This window comes from Pseudogymnoascus destructans (genome assembly GCF_001641265.1).
Source record: "Pseudogymnoascus destructans isolate 20631-21 unplaced genomic scaffold scaffold_4, whole genome shotgun sequence".
NCBI lineage: Eukaryota > Fungi > Ascomycota > Leotiomycetes > Thelebolales > Thelebolaceae > Pseudogymnoascus > Pseudogymnoascus destructans.
The window spans coordinates 1,516,519-1,530,956 of NW_020167523.1; the positions used below are offsets into that span (position 1 = coordinate 1,516,519).

The following is a 14,438-nucleotide window of genomic DNA, read 5'->3' on the forward strand; positions in this document are numbered from 1 at the left end:
AAGCATTGGAGATGCTACCTTGAAGGGGCAAACTATCCTATCACTATTTACAGTGACCATTCAAATCTCTTGACCTTTACAACCACTAAACAGCTCAATCGACGACAAGCAAGGTGGTCTGAACAACTAGGAGGTTTTGACTTTGTTATAAAACATGTCTCAGGGGCCAAAAATCAAAGAGCAGATCTCCTCTCAAGAAGACATGACTACCAAGATTCTGCTAAAACAAGCAATACAAAGGCCCTGCTAGACTCTACAAAGCTTATAGCAGCATCTTTAAGCAACCCTCGCACTACAGAGGACTTAGAGGGAAACTTATCCCCTCAAAACCAAGTTGCCCCCATTACCTCTTCTCAGAAACCAGAGACCTTTAAAGACTATACACCCTCAGCAACACTTCTTAAAGCATTCAAAGATGCTTACAACCACGATCCCTTTGCCAAAAGAACTTTGGAATACCTCCAGAAGAAAGGCTCCTCTCTTGAGAAAGTTGGACTACAAAATTTCTCAAAAAATCAGCAAGGACTTCTCTTATTCAAGAGCTATATCTATGTCCCAAGGGATAAACGATTACAGCTACACCTCCTACAGCAGTTCCATGATGCTCCAGCTGCAGGGCACTTTGGCTTTGCAAAAACTTATGAACTTCTAACAAGAAAGTTCTACTGGCCTAGTCTAAGGACTACTCTTCAAGACTATATATCTTCTTGCACTACTTGCAACTTGAACAAACCTACACGGCAAAAGCCCTATGGCCTCTTGCAGCCTCTACCTATACCAGAACGCCCATGGGACTCCATATCCATTGACTTTATAGTCAAGTTGCCTCCTTCTATCCCAAAAGGGGGTGCTACCCCTTATGACTCTATCCTTGTGGTGGTAGAAAGGCTCACAAAAATGGCACACTTTGAGCCTTGCAATGAGACTATCACAGCTTCTGAACTTGCGTGGCTATTCCTCAAGGTGGTCTTTAAATATCATGGAATTCCTGGACACTGGATCTCAGATAGGGGAGCAGTTTTCACTTCAAACTTTTTTAAGGAGTTCTCTAAACTCTTAAACATGGAACAACGCTTTTCTACAGCTTATCACCCTCAAACAGATGGCCAGACAGAGAGAGTCAACTCTGTACTTGAACAATATCTAAGAATTTATACAAACTATGCTCAAGACAACTGGGCAGATCTTCTCCATCTTGCAGAATTTGCTTACAACAACACGGTCTCTAACACCACAAAAGAGACACCTTTCTATGCAAACTATGGTTATCACCCTAGGTTTGAAGTGGCAGAACTTAATTGTCCTGAAAATCTCAAAAACCCTTCTGCTACTGAAAGAACCATCTACCTTAAGGGCCTCCAGGACTATCTCAAGGTCCAAATACAGCGTGCACAAGACGAGCAGGCTCAGGCCTTTAACAGGGGGGTAGTTGCACCACAATTCAAAGTTGGTGATCAAGTCTTTTTGTCTAGAAGACATATCACAACTACTAGACCATCAGACAAACTTGATACTAAAAGACTTGGACCCTTTAAGATCACAAGGACTATTGGCAAGAATGCTTTCGAGCTTGCATTACCACCTACTTGGACTATCCATAATGTCTTCCATGCATCTCTCTTGTCTAAGGCACAAGAAAGTTCCTTAAGACCACTTCAGTCTCCTCCACCTCCTGTTCTGATTTTGGATCAACCAGAATATGAAGTAGAGTCTATCCTTGACAAAAAGACACTTAGAGGTCAGGACTACTTCCTCGTTAAGTGGAAAGGCTATCCTACCAGTGACAACACTTGGGAACCTAAGAGAAATCTAAAAAATGCATCCAAGCTGATTCTAGAATTTCTTTCTAAGAAAGCCACCTGGCTAAAGGGCAAGCACACAGCTAACAAACGTCCTTAAGAGGGGTATCATGTCATACTGACATTCGTTGCACTCAGTTTGCTATCAAACTCAAGAGCAAACTTGGAAATCTCCTCCTCAAACCTACAAGTCACTATACATATTTTGGCTTATCACACCAACAACAAGAGCAATACTACTCAACGATTGCTACAACCATCTATGATTCATTACACGTCATCGCTCCTTAGTTACTGGGCCGATATTACCACATAGCATATCTCTACAACCCTCTATGATTCATTACATGACATCACTCATAGTACCACATGACATATCTCTACCAACTAGAGGCCTAGGAGCATGAACGATAGCTCTAAAAGCTCCTACGAACCTCTATGATTCATTACACGTCATCGCTCTTTAGTTACCCACAAGATTGGTTAAGTTATGACATAATTTGTCTATGACATAATTTGTCTATAGGGGTACTCTGAACTTGGACCTCCTTTTACTTCCTATAGGCTACGAACCTAAGAGATGGTTCTATGGGATTCTCTTACGTCGACTACAGTTACCAAGCCTGGTAAGTCATGGAAAGTCTTGGAAAATGAGAGAACTACACTCCTTTAGCATAAATAGGATTGCCCTTTCCTTAAGAAAGGGCAAGCAGACAATACAGTAAATCGACTATCACATACTTCCACGTCTTTTCCAAGCTTCCAAGCATTGATCTTGTTACTCCTTGTTTCTGAAAATTCAGTGAGGTGCTAACCTCTGACTTATCCCTGAGTTCTCAGACTCAACATTTGTTACAACTTGTCTAAACCACTCCACTACATCATACACCTGATTGCTGCATTGTGGAATAGTCTAAGCTACGACCCTTTGGCTCTGTTTCCTAAGACAGTGTGTTGTCTTAGTAAAATCATCCCTTCCTTGGGTGGCTAGATTCCCACATCTGGTGCACCCACCATTACACAAGAACCTTCACCTGTAGAGGTAGAAGGAGAACATCAATGGGAAGTCGAAGCTATCCAAAGACATAAAGGAACTGGAAATCGAACTAGATACCTTGTTAAATGGCTTGGGTTTTCAGAACTAGAAAACACCTGGGAACCTGCTCCAAACTTCGAACATGCACAATTACAGAGTTACAAGTCACAACATTCAATTGCATAAAAAATTGTTGTTTGGTTCAGAGAACCCCTAAGAGGGTTCCCCTTTAATTTTTATTATTTTCTAGTGTTTTTGGGTTTTATATTTTATAAAGCATAATCTAAACTCCCTATACAACTTTAGTTAAATCTCAAAAATTGACAATATTAGAAGAAGAAGTTGTTGTATAACATATTCTTAACCTAGATCCACAAGCATTTCCTCCTTAACGTGCTGTTAAAGATATAGCAAATCGATTGCTTACTAAATGCGATACTAGATGTGTTAGAAAGAACTAGACTTTAAACTTTGTATAAAGACAACTACAACTCTATACGCATTTTAATCAAAAGATCGATTCCAATTCTAAATAGTAGTCTCATCTTGAGCTCTTGCATTCTGCTATGCAATTGGCTTAGTTGTGATAAAATAGAAGTCACGAAGCTCATGTTTAATGGGCTTAGTAAGCTAGCTTTGTGACGGCAAGGCGCTACGAATCCACGCTATGCCTATTAGCACGATTGAGAGTACTATAATAAGCAATAAATCAGCAGCTTGTGTGTGGAAGAGTGGACGGGATGCTTAGTTCTCTCAAGTCTATACTATGATCGTATGTATAAGAGCGGACGGGATGCTTAATTCTCTCAAGTCTATACTATGGTCGTATGTATAAGATATTCATATAATCTGATTTTAAGCATCTTTGTGCTGGTGCAATCCTCTTACACTGCATAAATAAGAATTGGGGTTTCTCATGGCAGAATTAACAGCTTCGGCTTTCATAGTCAAAAGAATAACTGTTCTTCTCGACTTTAGTCCTCAATAGCATTCATTCTATTATGGAGATTCTACCACTACATTCCTCAAAATGCTCGTTGCAAATATGTTTTCGGAGCGAGATGCGGAGTACTGTCGTAAATTCCAAGACCTCTGTTGTAATTGGATAATGATCCTGATTGCGAGGCGGTGAAGCGAAGTTCATTATTCTGCCGCTGGCCAACAGAAAAAGTTTAACCTCGAGTCTACGCCAAAAACCAAAAAGCTCACTATAACTTTAACGCCACTTCTTCATCAATCGTGTTGCATGGCACCATAGCCGCCGCCAGCACAATGTCAGTCCAACCGACTGAATATTTACGCTTCACGTCACAAAAAGCACTCACCCACCGCCTCGTCCTCTCTACCCTCACTGGTCGCCCAGTTCACATCTCTCAAATCCGCTCCTCATCCGCCGTCTCTCCCGGTCTTGCCTCCCACGAAATCTCCTTCATCCGTCTCCTCGAAGCTATCACCAATGGCTCTTCGCTCCAGATCTCGTATACAGGTACGACACTTACCTACAACCCTGGCCTCATCACTGGCTCAGTCGCAGGTCTCGGCGCACATGGAGATGTCATCGAGTATTCGCTCCCAGCAACCAACACGCGCGGAGTGAGCTACTTCCTCTTGCCGCTATGCATGCTCGCGCCATTCAGCAAGGCGCCAATCAATGTACGATTTACCGGCCCGGGTGTGATCACTAGCTCGACGGAGGCAGGCGATATCAGCGTCGACAGCGTGCGCACTGCGATTCTCCCGCTATACGAACAGTTCGGCATTATGTCGGCGAAACTTGAACTGCGTGTGTTGCAGCGTTCTTGCGCGGGGCCAGGAGGCCTTGGAGGCGGTGGTATCGTGGAGCTGCGCTTTGGGTCGCAGGTGCGTCTGCCGAAGACGTTACATCTGAACAGGAATCCTGGGAGGATAAAGCGCATTCGTGGTGTGTCGTATTGTACGGGTGTTTCGGCGAGCAATAATGCGAGGATGATACACGCGGCGAGGGGAGTGTTAAATCCACTGGTCAGCGATGTGCATATTGCGGCACAGTACGATCAGGCGCCGCTAGTGAGCAGCAATGATAAGGCGGATCCAAAGGGAAAGAAGCGAACGGGCATCGGTTTTGGTCTGAGTCTGGTTGCGGAGTCGAGTTCGGGAGGTGTTTTGTATAGTGCGGATGTGGCAGCGCCGCCACAGGGAGGTGTCACGCCTGAGGATATTGGGAAGCAGGCTGCATTGCAGCTGTTGGAAACTATTGCACAAGGTGGATGTGTTGCCAAGGCAGGCGCGGCAACGATACTGACGTTAATGTCAATGGGATCAGAGGATGTTGGGCGCTTACGGATTGGGCGGGATGTTATAGGGACGGAGGATATACTTGGTTTGGGGAGGGATCTCAGGAAGTTCGGAGCAAGTGCTTGGGGCTTAAGAGATGTGGATGAGGATGAGAGTGGTGATATTCTGGTCAGTGTCAAGGGCGTTGGGATTGGTAACGTGGGCAGGAAAATAGCTTGATACTATAACTGAATGAACAATTAACAATAATGTCAATAACTTCTCTGTATAGATGTGGTGTTCAATCAAGTCGAATGCGTTTCATGGGATGGAGTTATACATCGATATTCCAGTATCCTCTGTTTATACACATAGATCATACAGCCCGCCCTATGCATTTCCAAAACGCCATCTAGTTCTTGCAAGCCACGCAATCAGACCCTCTCCCATCTTAGTTGCCCGTCAATTCCTCCTGTCTGGCCAATATCCTGGAATGCCTATCCAACTCCTCCATCACGCCCTTGATGCCAAGCTGCTCGGAATCGAGTTTCATCTCCTTTCCATCCTCTGCCATAATATTAGTACTCGTTTTATTGCATATGCGCCTTTGTTTTCCTATCCTGTGCGCATAGGAGTGGTTGACGCCTAAGGTGTGGACATACTGAATTTGACCTGGACAAAGCTCTTCTCCCTGGACGTCCTCGGCAGAATCTTCGTATTGATCTTCATGGTTGCGCGCGCATTTCCGGGCAAGAATGAGAGGAATAGTCTTGCAGTCTTCGCCCGTGGAGAGAACGGGTTGAACGCCGTCGAAATCTCCGTGAGGTATCTGGTGATCATCTTCGCTGAGTCGCGCGCGCGACTTGGGTAATCCGTCAGTAATAGCACAAGGACCAGCAGCCAGCCAATTGACATACCTAGAAAAGCGAAGTATCCGGAGTTGTTTAGCTTGGGAGTTTCTGTCGTGGTAGACAGGTGGCTCTTTGGAGGTCTTCGAAATTTACCCCATGGTCACGGGATATTCCGCTTCGCGATGTGTCAGTGTCGTCAGTCGGCACCTCTTGCCAGCTTTATCATAAATAGATTCATTATCCCCGCTTCAATTCCCTACAACTCTTTACAAGCAACCTATTTTCTTACCTACAGGCTGCAAAATGTCTCTCGAATCTTTACAAAAACGCCTTACCACCCTCCAAGAAACAACCTCCCACATCCAAACGCTGATAGCCCGGCTTGCCTCCTTCAAGTTCCCACCAGGCGCAATACCTCTTAACCAAGGGTCTCTAGACACTGTCGCGACCGAGCTGAGCAACGAGATCCACGACACCCTCAAAGAGCAAAACAATGATTTCAAGCTTCTAGAGCAAGAGATTAAAGACTCGCCCGGCGGCAGGAAAGGAAGCGATGCCGAGACCAACAAACTACGCCTACTTGAACGAGCCACAAGAACCCAACAAGAGCTGAAGCAGTCAGTCCACCTTATATCCCCAACCCAAAGAACCATTCTAACAATCCCCAGCGCCCAATCCGCCTTCCGCAAGGCCCAACTAGCTGCAAAACGCAACCTCGATCTCTCCCGTCGCGCCGAGCGCGAACTCCTCCTGCAATCCCTAGCCGCCCTCCCTTCGCCCTCCTGCAACCAACCTATTTCCCGCCGCCGCACACCTGCTGCCGAGCAGACACAAGATGAGAAGCTCGTCGGGTCCGCAGGGGACGTCACAGCCGCGCTGCGCCAGGTCCACGCCTCGATGACGAATGAGCTCTCCCGCAGCCAGTTCGCGCACGATACGCTGAAGGAGAGCGGCGCAGCGCTGGAGCAGCTGGGCGAGAGTTATACGAGTTTGGATAGCGTGTTGGCGAGCACGAAGGGGCTGCTGGGCATGCTGCTTAAGAGCCAGAAGAGCGATACGTGGTACCTCGAGACAGCGTTTTATGTGCTGTTGGCGACTATTTCGTGGTTGGTCTTCCGGCGGTTTATTTACGGACCGGCGTGGTGGCTGGTGTATTTGCCGCTGAAGATGTTTTGGAATGCGTGGATGGGGGTGTTTACTGTGCTTGGGTTGAGGGGCGCGAGCTCGACGGTGTCGGTGTCGAGTCAGAGTGTGGGCACGATGATTATGCCGGCGAGTGGGACGGTGGCGCAGGTTACGATGAGCGGGACGGATGCGCCGCAGGTTGTCAGAGGGGGTAGGGGGAACGCGAAACCTCCAAAGCCTCCACAAGAGGATGACGAAGGCAGGCCGCTTGTAGATATTGTGGGGGAGATGGCGGAGGACACGAGAGCACAGGGACAGGAGCAGCCGCAGGAGCCGGCGCAACCAGAGAGTAATGAAGGCCAGCAACAAGAGGAGCAGGTGCAACCAAACCCGAAGAAACGGATGTGGGATTCGGAGGTGGAGGCGAGGAAGGAAGCAGAAGCGGAGCAGAAGAGGAAGGATGAATTGTAGTCTCTTGGTAGTCTAGAATCAACAAAGCCTATATGCACCTAGAACCATGTACAAGCCCAATCCATGATTTTGTGTCGTTCCCGGTTTCGTAATGTCATAAGTCGTCCTATGTACATCTATACCTTTTTACCCTGCTGCAACATGTCTGACACCTTCGGCGGCAACACCATCGCGCTCCGGTCATTCCGCTTGTAGAAATCCACGATACTCTGTGCCGTCTTCTCTGGCTGGTCCTCGTGTAGAAAGTGGCCCGCATCTGGGAATATCTGCAGGGCGTATTTGCCCTGCATTTGCCCAATCATCATCTCCTTGTCTAGCCTTTCTGTTCCCGCTAGAATAAGTAGTTTGCCGCCCCTTGACGAGAGGAAGCGGTCAGAGAGGCCTACGAACCAGTCGTTCCAGAACGGTTCCGTGCTGGCAAGATCAGCACGCCAGTTGAATATTTGTCTAGCGGCTGTAGAGTTCGCGTCATCTTTTGGTTTGTTGTACAGAAGCGTGAGTAGCGGAGGTACGGAAACCCTGGCGCTTTCGACGTTTTTTAAACTGCCGGTTCTGACGTGCCACGCGATGCCTGCCTCCAGGCTTGGAAATGTCGCAGGGCGGCTTTTGAGGTAGCCGGCCATGCTGGCTAGTGATTCAATTGCCGTGCGCTCGACGATATCCAAAACGGCATAGCAGAGCAGGGAAGACCCAAGGGTGCCTCTTGCAGCCACTGATGTGACAACGCTGCCACCTAGGGAATGACCGATGAGAATTATGGGCGGCATGGTTGGCCAATTCATGACCTCTTTTGTTTTTTGTATGACAGTGATAAGATCGTCCGTCAATGTCTCTAGGCTAACGTCAAGTATTCCATCCATCGGATCCGTCTCAGAAAGCGTCTCAACAGTAGTTGAGCCATGGCCTCTAGCATCCAGGCTCAGAATTCCAGCATTTGGGAGGAGAGCCCGGATAGACTTTGCGAGCGTCGCAAACGTAAGTCCACTCGAGCCTGCGCCATGGTGGGTCACAAATAGAGGCCCAGGTTTGGTGGGAGAGGATAGTGGTGAGGTAAGGTAAACCTGGTGCGTTACTTTGAGGTTGAAGTCTATATGTGATAGCTTCAGGTCTCGCTCAAAGTATGAGGTCCAGGGTAGAGGGGCAAAGTGAGCTGGCGACCTAGTTGGTGATCTGTCTACGGTCAGCTGCTGTTTATTGCAGGATAAAGAATCAAATGTCACCCCATTGAACGTGCAAACAGCCTACTGCTACTCGTCGGTCTTATAGTGCCAGTGGAGGACGCCGAAGAAGCAGAGGACGCAGATGAAGAGTCATCATCTGACCGCTCTGTTGAAAGCTCGGGGAACGCATCTCGTTCTTCCTCCTGCTCGTCTAGATCGACGAGTGGCTCTGGGAGAACGGGTGGGAGCCCTACTAATTTCGCCTTTGCGAAGGCCCGTTGTAGTTCGCTCATACTGATGGCGGGATCATGGAGGTGAGTCCTATCTAATTAGACATTTGCGCCGCTCAATATAATCTACTTTTGTTACTTTGAGCATTCGGAAATATAATTTTATAACAATATAAGATGCATCGTAGAGTGATTCCACCCAAAGCACACATTGGGAGTTGCTTTTGGCGGGGCACGTGAGCTAAGCAATGGTTTATCGGGCTTATCGATAACACTACTATATCGATAACGCGTTCGTCTTGCACATGGAAATTCAATATGACGTAATTCAAGAAATGGATCGGAATTCAGAATTGCTACATGGGATTTAATAAAAGCCACCAAAACCTTATCATGCATGGTAAGGTGCCGTGCCGTGGCCATATACTGAGATACTATAATTTTGCTTTAATTGCACAGCTATTTTATTAAAAACTGTCCCTTTCTGCCTATTTGGGAGACCCCAATAGTCCCCAAACTGACTTGATGAACGCTGAGAGATGGTGACGTCAGAAGTTATACAGATTCGCAATAGCTTCCCAAAAGGCCAAAGGCTAGGCTTTAAATCAAAATCTTGATTTGTTTCGAATATAATGCTTCTCTATTGAATCTTTGAAACCGTCATTCTTCAACTTTTATATTCGCTGCTGTTTGTAATACCTCATGACATAAAGCGAAACTAATATCACATCAACAAGTTTCGTTGTAGTATTATATTAACTCCCTTTGGAGGCCTATCTATCCGAAGCGACTCAATTCCAAGAAGCCATAGCCTTCAATTGGATTTAAGATGAGTTCTATTTGGAATACAAGGTCTTGGTGGTGAGCGCACCGAGCCGCCTCGCGGCGGAAACGATGAAGACAATGAAGGCGCACCTCGCATTGTCGAGCGCGAGCCTGATGAGCATACACGTCTATTACCGCAGCCTTCGACTCGGGGTGGATATTTGAGTCCAGATGAACCCTGCTGTAAGTTCTGAGATGCTCAATGCTTCAGTATAACATTACTAACACTATCCCCCAGGTCTCGCCATACAATCTCTGGAGCGTGCGGTTCATGCGCTACTTCTCCATCCTGCTCTTGGTACGGCCCTCGACCCAGATATTATCACATATACTAACATATATTGCAGTTCATCACCTTCTTCTGGTGGGTTCTGCTCCTCGTCAGCATCTTCGTCAGTCCGCCGGGCATGCACTCTCGCGGTTCCGGCTTCTTCGACTTCTCATTTACAAGTCTATCGCTGGCAAACCTGATCATCGTCCTCCTATTCTTCTCGACTCCGTCGAAGGCGGCTCAGATTACCGTTCTTGTCACATCCGTTCTCCTTCTCTTCGACATGATCATGATCCTTGCCGTGCCTCGCCTCCGTGTTGAGGAAGGCTGGGTTGGCATTGCTAGTGTTGTATGGGCCCTCCTTATCGGCATCTGGGTCGTCATAACAGACCGTGTCGTGGCATACGGCAAGGAAGAGAAGAAGAACGTCTCACAGGGCGCGCTGAGACCCGCCGCACCATCCGCGAGTGGGTAGAGATCCTGGCATCCGAAATCGTTCTCATAGCCGTCGGCCTTGCTGTTCTTCTCCTTTCCGCAACTCTCATCCTCCGCAGCCGCGACTCTTCTCTGGCACCACAGGGAGAGCGCTACTACGTCGACGGTGACAAATACCAAATCCATCTCTACTGCAAAGGCAACGAGACCGACAAGTCAGACAACAAGGTCCCAACCGTGCTCTTCGAAGCCGGAGAACGCCCATTCGGACTATCCTTGCAAACTTTCGCTGACAACGCCATTGCCAACGGCACGATATCCCGCTACTGCTACGCCGACCGCCCCGGTTTCGGCTGGTCCGATAACGCGCCCTCACCATTCTCCGCCGGTATGGCCGCTGACGTTCTATCCGAAGCTCTTGCACGCGCAGGCGAGGAGGGACCATGGGTTCTAGCCAGCGCAGGCGTGGGAAGCGTGTACTCGCGCATCTTCTCCGCCCGCCACGGCAAAGACGTCATGGGCCTCCTACTCATCGACCCCCTGCACGAAGACCTCCTCCACCGCCTCGCCTCGCCCCACCGCGGCTTCTTCCTCTGGCTGCGCGGCATCCTCTCCCCCCTTGGTATTGACCGTCTCTCCGGCGCGATCTTCCGTGGCCGTAGCCGCGAGGACAGGGTGTACGGGTGGTCCGCGTACCAGGGCGGGAAGTCCATCAAGGCGAAGCTGCAGGAGTCGCTGGTGGCGGATAGCTTGACGAGGAATGAGGTTACGATTTCGAGGGTGGTTCAGGAGGAAGATACGCCGGTGGCGATTGTGAGTTCGGGGATTGAGTCGAAGAGGGATAGCGTGTGGGAGGAGAAGCAGAGGGATTTGACTCATTTGACGAGGGAGTTGGTGGGGTGGGATATTGTGAATAAGGCGCCGCATGAGGTGTGGGAGACGCTTGAGGGGAGGGAGAAGATTGAGAAGAGGTTGGGTGAGCTGGTGAGGGTGTAAAGGAAGCTGAAAATTGGTTAGGAAAGGTGTGGTTGGTGGTGTGTTGGAGGCTGTTTGGTTTGGCAACATTTTTCATTTATTTCCCGCAATCTGTACAACTACAACCCTAGGATATGGAAGTTTTTGGTTATATTTTGATAATAAGGGATGTTATTTACACCTACAGACTGAATTTCATATGTTCTCAAAGCTCATAGATCTTGTTCATAAGTGTTGATCATTTCCGTACGCCTGTTCTGTTTTTACCCCGCAACTCCAGAGCTATGCAATTCCCCCCTTGTTCAGGCCTTGATCATAAATTACCAGCTTTGCCCAACCGAAAGCGAGCGTAACAAATTATGCCTTACTTGTCAGCACCCCGGCTATACGCAATGCCATGTCGAGGATGGATAAATGCTCGTCTGCGCCGTCCGCGAGGCGCTTGTCGATCTCGGAGAAGATCATAACTATTTTGTTCTTGTGGATGTCGGCGATAGATTCGTTGTAGATGATCGTCTGGTAGAGCTTTATCTGCCGTCAGTATATTCTCTCCTAAATGCACAGCCAGGGGGGATGCATACCTGTGTAACAACTTGCGAGGCACTCCAGCCATCGGCCACCATCTCCGTAACCACCTTCGAGATATTCTCGTAGGTCAGCCCACTCGACGACGGCTGCATAGCCTTCACCAGACTGTCAATAGTCCGATCCGGAATCACACCCGCAATATCCTCAATCGATTTAACCGTAACAACCTTCTGCACCCCATCAACATCCATCGCATCCTCCTCCACCTCCTCCCCCCCATCCGCCCCCGCCGCCCCCACCAACCTCGCCGCACTCTGCAAAAACGTAATCGCCTTCCTCAAATCCCCCTCCGAGTGCTTAATCAGCGCCTCTACCACCCCTCCTCCCATCGGCACCTTCTCCTTCTCCGCAATCTCCCTCAGCCTCGTCCCCGCCTGCCCCTCTCCCATCCGCTTAAAGCGGAACTTACTGCACCGACTCGCCAGGGGATCAATAATCCGCGTAACATAGTTACACACCAGGCAGAAACGCGTGATCTTGCTGTACGTCTCCATCGTCCGGCGCAGCGCGCTCTGCGCGTCTTGCGTCATGCTGTCGGCCTCGTCGAGGATGATGATTTTGTAGGGGGGGCAGAGATACTGCTCTTGGTAGTTGCCGCCGGGGGGTCGGGAGAGCTGCATGCGTGCGAAGTCTTTGACTTTCTTGCGCACGATGCTGATGCCGCGCTCGTCGGAGGCGTTGAGCTCGAGGACGCGGGAATGGAAGAGGGCGGGCCGTAGAGGGAGCGGAGAGGGCGAGGATGGTGGAGTTTTGCCGGTGCCGGGGGGTCCGTAGTAGAGCATGTGGGGGAGCTGGTGGGGGTTAGTAGGTGTATTGAGAGAGGGGGACAATGTGGAGGTGGGAGGGACTGACGTTGGAGGATTGGGAGGGTGCGTTGGAGGACGGTGATGGTGTGGTCTTGAGCTGTCACATCGGCGAGACTCTTTGGGCGGCTGAAGGGAAGTAATGTCAGCTTTGAACTTGAATAAAGCATCATATTAATAGCAAAATCTTACTATTTCTCAACCCATGGCTGCAGCCGTGTATTGTCCTTCCCATTGGGAGCGCCCTTCTTGTCACCCAAGGCCTCTGCCTCCGCCTCCTTCTTGCGCGCCTTGAGATCGAAAAACCCTGCCATTTCAGCCCTATTCCTTCAATATTCCGTCGAAGTTTTCCAATGTTGAATCGTGAGTTACCAGGTATACTTGCGCGTCTACATCAAATTCGCAGTCGTCAAGTTGGGGAGACGCGACGTGGAGAATTAGCGCGCCCGAGCACTTAACGCACCCTTGACCGCCACACCCTTGTGCGCGAGGCAGCAGCTCTGGGCAATAATCTGTGGTAGTCTAACCTAACGGTAACCACCTGGACCTCAACCTTCCAACAGCTGCCACGAGGCAGGATTACTGGTAACAACTCACCACGAACAGCCATGTGATATCTATGACCTCTGCCGAAAATACTACAACAAAGATATCACCCAATGACTTGCGCGAGCAATGAACGATGAATCCGCATCCGCTCCCGACGCGGGTCCGGCAGACCCTCAACTACCTCCCAGCAACGACGCCGCCGCAGCAACTCCAGCAACAACTCCAGCAGCTACACCACCTCCAGCTGTAGCAGGAATCGATGATAACAGCCCCGCCGCCCGGCGACGGCGCCGAATCTTCATCCAGACGAAGAAGAAAGCCGAGTTCATCCACGACATCCTCGTCAATCTAGACGTGTTAATCTACGCCGAGCTCTGCTTCATGTATTACAACGAGTACGTCCACCCCCACTTCCTCCCTCCCTCAATCAATCAAGCACACGCTAACCCACTCCCCAGCTGCTCCCTCTTCCGCTTCCTCCTCCGCTCAATAACCCAACTCGTCTTCCTCTCCCCCGCCGCCAAGCCCCCCCCCATCCCCGGCCCAAGCCCCTACATCCCCGCCCTCCTCTCCACAAACACCCTCTGCGCCTTCCTGCACCTCGTCACCGCGCGCCCGTCCGGGTCGGAGCTCACGCGGGGGTATCTACATGGGGGGATAATAGTCGATTTCATCGGGCAGCGCGCGCCGTCTACAAAAGCTGTGTTGGTGGGGTTGGATATCCTGATACTGCTACTGCAGCTTGTGATGCTGTCTGTGCATGTTGAAGAAGCGGTGCTGAAAGCTGCGCTGGCGAATCGCGATGGGATGACTGCTTATATAGCTGCAGGCGGCACCGGGGTCGATGGTGCGGAGCGGGGTGCTGGGGATTTGGAGATGGGTACAGGCACGCAGGGCGGGGAGATGGGGGTGGAGATGGAGATGCAGGATTTATCAGCCCCCGAGGGAGCAGGCGCGGAGGAACGCGATGTGTTACTTGCGGAGAGGATGAGGAGGGCGGAGGAGGGAGGGGATGCGGGGGTTGTGGATGCGTTTTATACGGGGAATGTGGTGGTGGGGACGTTTGA

At 49.7% G+C, this 14,438-nt stretch overlaps 7 protein-coding genes across 7 annotated transcripts; 4 read left to right on the forward strand and 3 right to left on the reverse strand.

Annotated features, from left to right (window-relative positions):
- Nucleotides 1–3,877: 3,877 nt before the first annotated feature.
- VC83_02189 (uncharacterized protein) lies at nt 3,878–5,346 on the forward strand. Its single transcript, XM_024465857.1, has one exon. The coding sequence runs from the start codon at nt 4,108–4,110 to the stop codon at nt 5,326–5,328; it is 1,221 nt and encodes a 406-aa protein (XP_024326938.1). The 5' UTR covers nt 3,878–4,107; the 3' UTR covers nt 5,329–5,346.
- Nucleotides 5,347–5,370: 24 nt separating this feature from the next.
- Nucleotides 5,371–6,164, reverse strand: MRPL44_1 (YmL44). The gene is made up of 3 exons (XM_024465858.1): nt 6,006–6,164; nt 5,751–5,950; nt 5,371–5,655 (listed from the first exon to the last, which is right to left on the reverse strand). The coding sequence occupies exons 2-3, from the start codon at nt 5,926–5,928 to the stop codon at nt 5,540–5,542; spliced, it is 294 nt and encodes a 97-aa protein (XP_024326711.1). The 5' UTR covers nt 5,929–5,950; nt 6,006–6,164; the 3' UTR covers nt 5,371–5,539.
- On the forward strand, nt 6,142–7,536 carry VC83_02191 (uncharacterized protein). The gene is made up of 2 exons (XM_024465859.1): nt 6,142–6,556; nt 6,608–7,536. Exons 1-2 carry the CDS (start codon nt 6,243–6,245, stop codon nt 7,533–7,535), a joined length of 1,242 nt encoding a protein of 413 aa, XP_024326710.1. The 5' UTR covers nt 6,142–6,242; the 3' UTR covers nt 7,536.
- PPE1_1 (Protein with carboxyl methyl esterase activity) lies at nt 7,536–9,125 on the reverse strand. Its single transcript, XM_024465860.1, has 2 exons — nt 8,756–9,125; nt 7,536–8,705 (listed from the first exon to the last, which is right to left on the reverse strand). The coding sequence occupies exons 1-2, from the start codon at nt 8,986–8,988 to the stop codon at nt 7,652–7,654; spliced, it is 1,287 nt and encodes a 428-aa protein (XP_024326713.1). The 5' UTR covers nt 8,989–9,125; the 3' UTR covers nt 7,536–7,651.
- A 796-nt stretch (nt 9,126–9,921) lies between these two features.
- VC83_02193 (uncharacterized protein) lies at nt 9,922–11,452 on the forward strand (the record flags this gene model as incomplete). The annotated part of the gene is made up of 4 exons (XM_024465861.1): nt 9,922–9,933; nt 9,989–10,048; nt 10,098–10,492; nt 10,576–11,452. 4 exons carry the CDS (start codon nt 9,922–9,924, stop codon nt 11,450–11,452), a joined length of 1,344 nt encoding a protein of 447 aa, XP_024326712.1.
- A 191-nt stretch (nt 11,453–11,643) lies between these two features.
- VC83_02194 (uncharacterized protein) lies at nt 11,644–13,136 on the reverse strand (the record flags this gene model as incomplete). Its single annotated transcript, XM_024465862.1, has 4 exons — nt 11,644–11,956; nt 12,013–12,810; nt 12,903–12,951; nt 13,015–13,136. 4 exons carry the CDS (start codon nt 13,134–13,136, stop codon nt 11,789–11,791), a joined length of 1,137 nt encoding a protein of 378 aa, XP_024326715.1. The 3' UTR covers nt 11,644–11,788.
- A 361-nt stretch (nt 13,137–13,497) lies between these two features.
- VC83_02195 (uncharacterized protein) lies at nt 13,498–14,438 on the forward strand (the record flags this gene model as incomplete). The annotated part of the gene is made up of 3 exons (XM_024465863.1): nt 13,498–13,766; nt 13,830–14,251; nt 14,299–14,438. The coding sequence occupies 3 exons, from the start codon at nt 13,498–13,500 to the stop codon at nt 14,436–14,438; spliced, it is 831 nt and encodes a 276-aa protein (XP_024326714.1).

What these genes read in the sequence shown, in the direction of transcription:
- VC83_02189 (XM_024465857.1), top strand. Translation starts at nt 4,108, where the DNA reads ATGTCAGTCCAACCGACTGAATATTTACGCTTCACGTCACAAAAAGCA.
- MRPL44_1 (XM_024465858.1), bottom strand. Translation starts at nt 5,928, where the DNA reads ATGATCACCAGATACCTCACGGAGATTTCGACGGCGTTCAACCCGTTC. An exon ending in CTTTGTCCAGGTCAAATTCA is followed by an intron (nt 5,656 to 5,750) that starts GTATGTCCACAC and finishes ATATTATGGCAG; the next exon opens with AGGATGGAAAGGAGATGAAA.
- VC83_02191 (XM_024465859.1), top strand. Translation starts at nt 6,243, where the DNA reads ATGTCTCTCGAATCTTTACAAAAACGCCTTACCACCCTCCAAGAAACA. An exon ending in ACCCAACAAGAGCTGAAGCA is followed by an intron (nt 6,557 to 6,607) that starts GTCAGTCCACCT and finishes AACAATCCCCAG; the next exon opens with CGCCCAATCCGCCTTCCGCA.
- PPE1_1 (XM_024465860.1), bottom strand. Translation starts at nt 8,988, where the DNA reads ATGAGCGAACTACAACGGGCCTTCGCAAAGGCGAAATTAGTAGGGCTC. An exon ending in CTGTTTGCACGTTCAATGGG is followed by an intron (nt 8,706 to 8,755) that starts GTGACATTTGAT and finishes GACCGTAGACAG; the next exon opens with ATCACCAACTAGGTCGCCAG.